The sequence below is a fragment of the Nyctibius grandis genome, chromosome 6 (assembly GCF_013368605.1).
Source record: "Nyctibius grandis isolate bNycGra1 chromosome 6, bNycGra1.pri, whole genome shotgun sequence".
NCBI classification, from domain to species: Eukaryota; Metazoa; Chordata; class Aves; order Nyctibiiformes; family Nyctibiidae; genus Nyctibius; species Nyctibius grandis.
The window spans coordinates 78454596-78466699 of NC_090663.1; the positions used below are offsets into that span (position 1 = coordinate 78454596).

The 12104-nt window shown below is 37.9% G+C and overlaps 1 protein-coding gene across 3 annotated transcripts in view; it reads right to left on the bottom strand.

Moving 5' to 3' along the window:
* LARP1B (La ribonucleoprotein 1B) overlaps positions 1–12104 on the bottom strand; it is a 32750-nt gene that overhangs the window by 15192 nt on the left and 5454 nt on the right. For all 3 annotated transcript variants that reach the window (XM_068402963.1, XM_068402962.1, XM_068402965.1), the window contains exons 2-6: positions 9115–9176; positions 7984–8043; positions 4114–4282; positions 2577–2720; positions 2–145 (exon numbers count right to left, since the gene is read on the bottom strand). In XM_068402963.1, coding sequence (XP_068259064.1) covers positions 2–145; positions 2577–2720; positions 4114–4282; positions 7984–8043; positions 9115–9176 — 579 coding nt within the window. The remainder of the gene's footprint in view (position 1; positions 146–2576; positions 2721–4113; positions 4283–7983; positions 8044–9114; positions 9177–12104) is intronic.

Sequence of the window (12104 nt, forward strand, 5' to 3'; positions counted from 1 at the left end):
CTTCTAGGGTTTCCTCTGCCTCGTCCTCTTCCTCTGCCTCTACCTCTTCCTCTGCCTCTGGAGAATCCTCGAACGCTGCCACCCTCACTTCCCACGCTGCACACTTCATCAGGATCATCTCTCTTTTCTCTATCACGACGCCAATCTTTAAGAGAAAAAAGCATAATATTTGCAATCATAATTAAATATCACCATGCCAAAAAGACCCTTGTAACACAGAGTTCTCAGTTTGCGCCCAGGCAATCCACTGACTGAGTCATGCTGGCTGAAGCAGAAGGTCAGATCTGAAGCTGCAAGGTGAAATGGTAAGGCTTGCCCAGCCACGCCCGAGGGCGAGACGGGGAGAAGCTGTTAGCAATAAAGAGTAGTAAATGGGCTTGACTAGCAGTCAGTCTCAAATGCTTCTGAAGCAACTGGGATCACAATACCTATGATCGGCTTGGGATGGGAAGGAATGATCATACAATTCTCCTTCCAGGTATGATAATACAATCTCCTTCTGTGGACAACTCCCAGTACCTAGAGAGAGCTAGGAAGAGCTGCTAGCTCTTGATGATCCTGCTCAGGGTGGGATTTCCACAGCAATGGCTCTCTGGAGGCTCCCTTTTTTTCCCAAAAGCAGCCATCTACCGCTCCCCTGACTCTGCTCATTTAGCAGCAACAATTTATTATCTGCTGTCGTGCTCCAAACTGAGCTTTTAAGTTAAGGACCACTTTTTGATAACATATGCAAACCTAAGACAACTCTGTAAGAATCTATGCAAAGTTTTCATATAAATATGTGGTTGGCACATAGCAAAAGAGAGCAAGAGAGAAGCAGAAGAAGAAAGGAAAGCAAGTAGCTCCAAACCAGACCCCAGGGACCTTGGCTCCACTCACCACAAAACTCAAGGACAGGTGTAATTCTCACTTTACTCACAAGAGAAAATGAAGCCCTCTCTCACACCATTTCTTTCTCTTTTCCTAACACTCAGAGACTTTCATCTTCAGTCAGTCACCCTTGTTTAAAGTTTCTTTAAGTTGTAATTGGATAGTCTTCTAGATGCCGGTGGACCTCTTTGTCAGAGGAACGCCTGGGGATACAGCCCCTACTTGATCAAATTGAGAGTTGCTAAATTTAATGAAGGACTGACTAAAGATATGATTCTTTGTTCGTATTAGAAATCTTGTTTTACTAGCAACTATTTTTAATGAACCCTACAACAAAATATGTATGCTCATACATTCAAGTTCCTGTACTTTATTTTCTGTCAAATAAGACTCTGTATTTATGAATATCATAATCTCTATGTGTGTGTCTCGCTGGGAATTTGGACCTTAGCGTTCACACTTGCTACCCTCAACCTTACAGATCCCAAATGCATAGGCATTATTTGAACTACTTCGCCAAATCAGTTTCATTTTTGCACTCAGAGTACTCATGGCTCAGACACATGCCAAAGTCCTACATATAACACCTTCATGAGCTAGTGTTGTATTTAAGCCTGAAACAAGTTTTTTATTTAAATAAAGTTCCTGAAGAGCAAGAGATGTTTTACTTTCTCTCACACTGAAACTGATCTTGAATCTCTAGAGCCTTGAGGTAGAGTTCATGCTACAAGTTTCTGGTCTTTTGACCATCTTGAGGAATAACTGCTGAAGAAAGCGATACACTAGTAAAAATCCTCCCCCTGCTTCTGTCCATTCCTCAGACATCCAGACTAAACCCTTAGATCCATGTTCCTAAAATGACTTCATCAAATCCCATCTCAGTAGCATCCAGCACTTCCTATAACGAGCAAACATTTAAACTGTTAATAGATATTGTGATTTTAAAACTTAAACGCAAATACATAAACCAGAGTTACACTCAGCCTAAGATATCTGCCATCTGACAAGCTGTGTTCAGAACACCTAAGGATCTGAGGCAGCACCAGCTGTGATGCATTTCTTCACCCATTGTGCTAGTACAACTTTTTGCATGGCCATAGTGAGAAATAGGTCAGGGAACTGAGAAACCTGGTCCAACTTAAATGAACAAAACAACATCAGTAGAATTGCCAAAGCAGAGTTCAAAGTGTAGGTCCACAAGCAATTGCTCTGGTAGCAAGAAGCTGCGGGAATAGCAGTAAAGCAGGACAAAGCAGACACCCTATGAGACAATTTCCAGACTTTCTGCTTTTTCCAAACTTTATGGACCACCATAAAGCTGTGGCCCAAGACTTTGTAGGGAGCCATAAAAATATACGCTGCTCTGATTCAGAGCACGGGTACACACTGTAAAGACAGACTGCTTCCAAACTCAGTTACTCAGAAGAGTCAGTGATTGAGACATTACAACTCCAATCAATTTGTGAAGAGGTTCAAAAAAATAATCTAACAGTAAGCTTTTAAACAAAACTTTCCAATTTAAAATTTGTTAAACTACAGTACAATTCATTTATTTTTTGCTGGTTATTAGCAAATATTAATACTAGGTTTTACTTAGTATAGGCGAAGTCAAGTTTCAACACAAACTGCCAAGCTAATGCCTGCTCACGTGGTATTATACTTTATTTGCCACAAATAGAAAGACCCAGAAATCGAAAACTACTTACTTCTTGTCTCATTCCGTCTGTTGTTATGAGGTATTAACTTGTTTGTTTCCAGCAGAAATCTTGAGCTAGTTCGAGAGCCTGGTCTTTCTTGACTGTCTGACCTTACATCATCCAAGTGAAGTGGCACCCATTTCTGCTTGTTACCTTGAAAAGTTAATACATTACTCTTAATTACAGTGCTACTCGAGGTTTCAGCTCCTGAAAAGATTCTATAGAATTGTTCTTGTAGAACTGGTAACAGTTAATTTCAAAGTTTAAAAACTGGGAGAAGCTTAACATTGGAATTTTAAGATATGATGAATGACTAAACAATAATAAATGCAGTGAACAGGAATTTCTTAAACTGAAAGGTAACCTTACCTAAGCTTTAAATATATGAAATGAAGGTGAGCTTTATTACTTAATCAATTTTTAGATATAAGCTCCATTACCAAGAATTTATAGCTGCATGTTAAATATATACAGTAAAATCATTACTATATAATTTCACAACCTGCATATGAAACTTAAAGGTAAAAAATAATGTATCAAGTTAACCACTAAAATAGAGATTTCAATCACAAACCATAAAAATTTTCCTGAGAATTTAGCTGTGGTACTGTATTTTTACCTGAAGATATCCAGATTAAGTTCATTCATGTGCGTCAAAAATTATTAGCAAAGCTGTATTTTGTTGTAGGCTGGCCTAAAATATCCACTAACCATTTATTTAATGATAATATTTGCTGTTCTATACTTGATTGGTATTGCGGGCTTCATACCTTTATAGCCAAGAAATATCAGGAAATACATAAGATGCGTTATCCACACTGGGGGGAAAAAAAATAGGTTGTACCTGTGGAATGCTTTGCTTTAGATATTTACTTAGACTGGAAAAATTAAAAGCAATAAAGGATTTGGTTTAAAATATATACATAGGAAGATTAACAAATCTAAACAACAAAGGTCTTCAGGATCTGAAGAAATATCAGCAGGGAAGCAAGAAAAAAATTCCAGCTGATGGCAGCAGTATCTTAAAACTCTCTCAGCTGTTTCTCCAGCCTACTCCAGTCTAATGATCAAATGAGATATAGGTTTGTTTCTTATTCTTAAGGTAACAGATTAGATCAAAAGGAAATTAATAACCTGGTTTAGTTTTCAAGTGATCACTTCAAGGTGTACGCTAGTAGTAAAACATGAAAATTACAGTGTTAGTATATATAGTAACACACATATATATGAAGTTAAATTAACATAGTGCTATCTATTTATGGAGATAAAGATATGAGAGACAGTGATGGTTTGTACAGCCGTGCTAAAATTTTCCAGAAATTATCAGAGCTCCACGGACCACCCGTAGGACAGGAGCTGCTTTTTCCCCAGAATTCCTATTTGAGTGAACAGAACACTCCAAAATCTGAGAAAGGAAGCCTGTTTTAAGCTTTCTAGCAGAAAGCAATATATCCTGTCATCACCTAGAAAATGCAAACCAAAAAGTCTCATCAAGTTCAACTGCAATTAATGTAACTCTATCAATTGTTAGAGTCTGGGGACTGACCTTTTTTCCTTTGATTATTAGTTTGAGCTTCATCTTCGCTAATATTATCTCCTGGACCATCGGGCTTTGCCTCTGGGTTGTCCTTGATTCCATTATTGCTTTTTTGATCAGATTTCTCCTCCTTTTCTCTTTTATTTGTTGGCTTCTTACTGTGACTTACAGTCTTACACTGCAAGAGATACTGGTAATTATTTCTGACAGTACAACTGCTGATAGCAAAAGGTATAAATTTCCTTTACCTGTTAAAATTCCTTTATTATTACCTGTTCTCAGCCTCTCAGTAGGGTGAGTTTTAAGAACTGTGTTGTTTTGTAAAGTCTTATTTTAAATAGTTCTATTTTCTGCTAACTTGGCAAGATTATAAAATAATTTTTAGACTAAGTTTTTGTTGGTTTGTTTTTTTAACTGAAGTTGTACAATTGCAGAGCGTACAACAATCATGTTTCAATACCTCAGAATTTAAATTTATTTTATAGGAAAGGAAGAAATATTACTCATCAGTACCTACTGTTCAGACTGGTTATCTTTAAAAAGCTGTGCTAACAAAATTCTGAATGGTAAGTCAGAAATTCCCACAATGCTGTACAATCTCAACAGCATGACAAATGGTTGCGTAAACTATAAGGAGCCATAGGTCTTAACTCTGACAATTCTGTTTCACTAAATCAGAACATGAACCAAAGATCAGAGGATGTGGAGGTGTGTGATTACAGATTTATTTTTTTCCCCACATTAGAATATGGCATTTCCTGGGAAGTGTGTGCCTTTCAGTAGTGCCAGCATCTTGCAGATCATCACTTCTTGGAAATCCCAGAGAATAACAGGTTCAAAGCAGGCAAAATGAACACCATTTTAGCTAATAGTGGAAAGTTTCATTTTTCCCTGGTATCAATACAGGCTGGGGGATGAAGGGATTGAGAGCAGCCCTGTGAAGAAGGACTTGGGGGTACTTGTGGATAAAAAGCTGGACATTAGCCAGCAATGTGTGCTTGCAGCCCAGGTGGCCAACCGTATCCTGGGCTGCATCAAAAGCAGTGTGGCCAGCAGGCTGAGGGAGGTGATTCTGCCCCTTTACTCTGCTCTCGTGAGACCCCACCTGCAGTGCTGCGTCCAGCTCTGGAGCCCTTGGCGCAGGAAAGACACGGACCTGTTGGAGCGGGTCCAGAGGAGGGCTGCAAAAATGATCAGAGGGCTGGAACACCTCTGCTATGAGGAAAGGCTGAGAGTTGGGATTGTTCAGCCTGGAGAAGAGAAGGCTCCGGGGAGACCTTATTGCAGCCTTTCAATACTTAAAGGGGGCTTATAAGAAAGATGGGGACAAACGTTTCTAGCAGGGCCTGTTGCGATAGGACAAGGGGTGATGGTTTTAAACTAAAAGAGGGTAGATTCAGACTAGATATAGAAGAATTTTTTTACGATGAGGGTGGTGAGACACTGGAACAGGTTGCCCAGAGAGGTGGCAGACGCCCAGTCCCTGGAAACATTCAAGGTCAGGTTGGACGGGGCTCTGAGCAACCTGGCCTGGTTGAAGATGTCCCTGCTCACTGCAGGGGGGTTGGACTAGACGAGCTTTAAAGGTCCCTTCCAACCCAAACTGTTCTATGATCAGATATCATATCCACACGTAAAATTAAGCTTCACAGACATTTCTGCCAAACAGAAAGAATAATCTTATGTCGTAGAGATAGCTTTAAACTGCTGGAGTACATGCAGCAGATACTGCAGGACTATGCTGTAATTAATTTGAACACAAAGCCTTTCCCTAGACAAATTAATTGAGACTGAATGCAAACTGAATGTTATTTGGTTTAACAGACACTGCATGAATTTGTGTACTAAAATTGTCACATACTTAAGTCAGCAAAAGGTTAATCAACATGTATGCAGTACAATCTAGACCATCTGGTAAAATAAAAAATCTTTTAAAAAATACTCTTAAAGCAGACTATTTCAAAGAGAAAACATCAAATGTGTATATTCTTATGAAACCCTACATATGTATGTCTGAGCCACTCTGACTGGTAATGTACAGACATCATTAATCATATCAAAATTTGACATAATAACAAAGTAAATGCTAAAGATCTGCAGCACTAAAGAGAATGCAAAAGATACAGGTGCATGTTTTCTTGAGACACTAAAATCAGTATTTCAAAAAAAAAAAAAAGATGCTCAAATAAGCATATTCTAGACTTAGTCACAAATCAATATTAGCATTTACAAGTATTATTAAAGTATATAAAATTTAATCCTTTCAATGCTATTCAGTGTCTCAGATCTAAGCTCAGCAGACCCTCTCCTCTTCTGAGCATCAGAACATGATAGAAAATACCATTATTTTTTGGACACAGTTACAGAGTTTCTCTGCGCTGTATCTCATGTGTTACAACAGTAGTCTCTGGAAAGCGACAAAGTATCACTCAGTGGAACTGACCACACAGTCTTCAAGAACAGCATTTTTTGAGTTACTAGACTGTAGCAAATGAAGAGGCTGTGCATCTGAGGTATAAAAAGCACAGATAAAATTATTTCTAATCTTATGAGTAACTACAGAGTTTGATGCACAGCTGAAAGCTATACACCTCTAATGCCACCAGATAAATCAGCAGCTTTAGGATACAAGTCATGCATCCTTCATGATATTGTTAAATGTAACACCCTGTCTCCTTCTGAAGTGGCAGTCTCTTCTGTTCGCATCATCTCAGCAACTGACAGGAATATTGATGATGGAGAAGCTTATAAATACTTTAAAAAAATAAAGTCAAATCAAGGATCTTGTATAAATCCTAAACCATGATGGGATGTACGCACACACTGAAATATTTTAACTGGTATGTGAGCAACTGAACAAGTATTAATTTATTGGCATATCATCTATACAGGTTTCAAAGATTCTTCTAGCAATCTCAAAGATTTTCTTTGAGATCCTGTAGAACAAGCTACTAGAGAAGGCAAATTCTACCTAGCAGTAAATATAATGTGTCAAATCTACAGCCACATATGATTTTGATCTGAAATGCTAAAAGCCTGGTTAGACACCTGAAAATGTTTTGTTGGTGACATAAACAACAGTTATGACAATCAGTTGAGGGAGAAGGGAGGGTGTTAGAAACTGTGCCCTCAGGACAAATGATTAAAGCCAAACTACCTTAATACACTCAGTTTTCATTTGGACACTTTCAGTTATACAATGCACGTGGTTGAACCCAAATCTTCTGGTTTCCCTCACCAACAAAACAGTAAAGGTATCATGGGGGTGCTGCAGAACTAAAGCAAAAGTGAAATGGCACCTCATAGCTTGCAATAATCTGTGCTCTGTCCTTGTTTTAAATAGCATAAAAGATGTGTAAGATATATTATGCACTTAACACTTGAGATAAAGTGAAAGGAAGATAATTTGATGGAATAGACGTTAACTAAAGATCCAGCAAGGGGAAAACATATCAGAGGAAGAGAGCATGGATAACTAAGTTGTCCTAAGACAATCTGCCCAAAGCGTTCTGAGCCACAAGGGAGGGCAGCGTGTTCACAACCCCAAAGGCCTTCTCATCTGTGCATAAACTTCCCAATGAGTGGAAAAGGGAAATACAAGTTTTAAAATGATGGAGTGAATATGACACATTTTTTACCTACGAGTTCACAGCACACCACTAACGATCAACGGAGTGTCCGTGTGTGGGCTTGTGAAGAGTTCAGAAATTCCAGTACCGGTGCAGACAGTTAAGCACAGACCAGTATCCTGAATTACTGACAAAATTTCTGCTGAAACCCTACAATACCCAAAACGCATTCTGGGGGGAATGGTATTAATCAGAGAAGTCAACAAGGTTTTTTAAAAAAATAATAACGAAGATAACAAAGGATACTTACTTCATTGTTTGCTATTTCGCTGGGTGTTGGCCAGTTTGTGATATCACCAAAATCACCAGCCTGCAAAGATGACAAACAGTTTATACTGCTTCCCAGATGCAGTCCTTTTTAATACACAGTAGTTGTCAGTCATGACTCAGATGGCCAGACTACCCCTTTAAGCAGAGTTGTTAGAAGTAGCAATTTTTGAAAACTGAGAAACACGACAGAAAACAAACACGCAACTTTTTAAAACAGAATACAATCAATTGTAGAAACAACTATTCATTGCAATTACATCCAAATCAAGGTTCAATACATCTTAGCTTGTAATTAGTGTAACTGTCTAAAGAATGCCTTCATGAAGAATACTTTAAGTGGGCACGGCCAGAAAAAGATAGCAAGCAAGCAAAATTTTCTACATTCTATTATAAACTAAGAGGGTTTATGACTTTCGAGCACACAGTTGTCAGATTAAATGTTGTCTTACACATAGTTTCCTATGTGATTTAAAGGTATCTACTGCTGAAAAGTCTTTAGCTTTTGGAAGACCTTTGAGCACAGGTGTTATTCAACCTAAAAAGGGGTGGCTGTACAAAATTTTAGAAACTTAATTTTTCAGTAAAAGGATTCAGTGTCTCCTGTTGTCTTAATGATAATTTTATAACTGCACATAAAGCACGCACATTACATAATATGCAAAAAGGATTTCCCAAACCAATCTAGCATCACTTGTGCTCAAGTGATGTTTCTTTGCAGCCCCTTCACATTTTTATATAAGCCCATTGGTTTTTTTGAAGAAAAATGCCTCTCCTTATCCCTCATACATTCACCACTTTAGCATCCCTTCTAATTTTAAATTTCCCTTCCTTTTTTACTTTTCTCTGTCTTCAAAATTAACCATTACCAAGGCAGAACATAACACTTCTGGTTGTAACTTCAAAACACCTTGCTATCTTTTTATTTTAGTAATATCAGCTATTTACTACATTGAATATTTACAGCCAGAAATACTCCTTTGCAATTATTTCATTTTCCTACCATATTATCAGCTGAGCTAAATGTGTTAGATTAACACATCAGATTAACTGAGGCTTCTAACACAATCAGTCCAGTAACTCACAGCTAAATGTCCTTCTGGCAAATACAAACCTTGCTGCATTTCCTTGTCCTGGGTTTCGCTGCTTTTACAACTTCAGTGGAATTTTGTAGTTCTGGAAAGGAAGAAAAATATTTTCAGGTGAAGAATTAGACTGCACTTAGTAAGGAAGGTACACTTTAACAACTCTGTTTAACTAGCTATCATACTACACCAAAGTTTTTTTGAGGCCTTGGTTCAAAGTCAATGAACATGTCCACAAGGTAACTAATAGTATATGACATTGAGTGTAAATAATGCTGAAAACCAGGTGTACCGAATACTGTAAAACACAGTATTTAGGCATATGCTCAGCTATAAGGTTGACTATCTCAAAACATTGGTATTTTAACCTAAGAAGTAGCAAAGAAAATGAGCCCATGAAACACATTTAAAAAATTATCCTATTAGAAGCTATATTTATAAGACAGAATTAATTTACAAAATCTATCATTATGCAAGCATGAAGAAAAACACTGAAGCAATTACATATTCACAAATTCCTAGTGATTTCCTTTGATAAGCAATTACTCAGATGCCAAATAAAATTTAGCCATATTGCTCATAATCAAGCCAAAGCAATGAAAAAAAAATATAAGTAAAGGTGAAAAGAGAAAATGGCTACAAAAACTACATTAAGACTAATAAATTTTAATGCCTGAATTCCACAATGGATATTTTTATGATAAATATGAGCATTTGCAATGAAGCTGACACTCACACATTTTCAGAACCATTCTCAGTCAAGACCTAAACTTTATAATAATTATAATATCTGCCAGGAATTCATATAATGCTTGGAAATTACTCTCTCTCATATATGGCAACATTATTGGGCCTAACAATCTAGGATCAATAACTTACATTGAAAAAAAAAAAAGTCTAAACTTACTATGTCTTTTAGTACATGTGCAATTACCCTTCTGTATATGAATCTGATTTTCTCATACTGTGCCATTTTTCCCAACACATCTCAATTGTGTACTTTTTGAGTGTGAATTTGGGGAAAAAAAACCCACTAGTATCAGGTAATTTTTCTTGGAGATTAGAATTGGGACAGAGGAAACTACCTCTTGACTTCTGTTAAACCCTGGTTTGGTTCTCCCAATGCGTATTTTCCCATAGAGAAGTGGTCACCACCTTTCCTTGAAACTTCTTATTCACTATTTTATTGCAAGACAAGCTTAAAACACTGAATGTGACTGAAATCACTAGTGGATTATTATTTCATACAGGGATAACATCACCTCCTCAACCCTTATCACTTTCACATCCAGTGACTAATCCTCCTTATCGCAGCTTCACACTGGGAACCCCACCCTCGTGCCCCAGTGACTATGAAAACCCTCTCTGTCTGCTTCCTGGAATATACTGTGAACGTTAGAAGCATGAACTAATGTATACTCCACATTCCACTGTAAATTATATTAATACTGCTATATACAATTTGCACATCATACAAGACATGAATCCAGTGAATCGTGATCGGCCTGGGACCTTTGCCACACCATTTACCAGCAGGTTTTTTTCCTCTCCTACAGATCTGCTATTTAAAACAAAGACAAAGCAAACACCTCCAAACTGCCTCTTTCTTGTTATTCAGCCTCAATTAACTTTAGACTGAGCCCTTTCAGAAGCAGACAGTGACCATGTAATCCTAATTTTTCCTTGTCATTCAATAGTAAACTAATTGCCCATTACAAAACAAGACAAACAGCTGTAGAGGTGGAGTCACAAACAAATTTGTAATTTTCTCTAACAAAACTGCCAATTATCTGTAAAGGTAAACTGACTGGCCATAGCATTTGTCCTCCAGTAGTCTGTAAACACACATTTCTCTTTAGCTGTTCAATTACCTTACTGAAGCCCTTTTTCCATCTCACAGCACTTTTACTTAAATTGCTGCCTAAGGACCGTTCTGCCAGAACTTCTACTCTGTGTGTCACCAGGGCGTAGCAAGGGATTCAAAAATAAAAGACTCAATGTCGCTGCACTATCTTAGTCATGGCATATTATTCCAGGCGGCAGCAGAGGCTATCTGAATCGAGTAGAACGTGACCTAACTCGTTTCAAGGAATCTCTCTTATCCGTATGTAGTAATCCAAGACTTGGATGATGCATTTGCACACTAAGTGAAAAGAAAACATTAGGCAACACACTGCCTAGTCGATGATGCCCTTTCTGAACTCAAAGGCCCAAGATCCCACCACACTCCATACTTCTCTACCCAAAAACAACTCCACAGAGTTTCTCGTCCTCTGAAAAAAGCCATGCTCAAAACCAAATTTAACTGATCTGTCCTGACTGGCTTTCTGGGGCTTATCGTGTGGGAGTTGGATTTTAGTGTGAAGCATGAAAGGGAAGATAAAGGGGAAGGACAAAAAAAAAAGAGGGTGAAAGAGTAAAAGGAGAAAACATCAGATCACTTAAAAGTTCTACCCAGGTCACATCTGTTATGTTGTTATGAACAGGCCTAGAGCCACCGTTCAGGCAAAACTTACTCTAGAGTGCGTTTAGATAAAAGCTTTATGCTTAACATTACTCCAGTGTTTGGTTTCAACATCACATAACAGCGCTGAATACCCAGAAATGGCATCTTTAGTACATTGCTCCAGCAGAACCCAACAAGCCCTTACAAATAAACTACTCCGCTTACTGTTAGTTCCAACCTAACTGTGTTAAAATGGTTTATTCAGTCATATGCTACAAGGTAGCCTGTTTAGTAACAGCATGCTGTGTTGACCAAAGAGTTCAGTTATCTTGAATTTCTTTACTTGCTGGGTTTCAGCTGAGTTTTGAGGGAGTCGGGAAAAAAATAAAATCAAGGATGAGAAAGTTTAATTGCCAATGATCATCTTTCAATCACTGAACTCCATCCAGTAAAGATGCCGTCCACATGAAAACAGAAATCAGCCTTCAAAGCCATTTTCATTATGGTTCTTCCAAGTCTCTTAATACACCACATCCTAACACGAGAGATTTTCTGCAGAAAGACATGGATGTG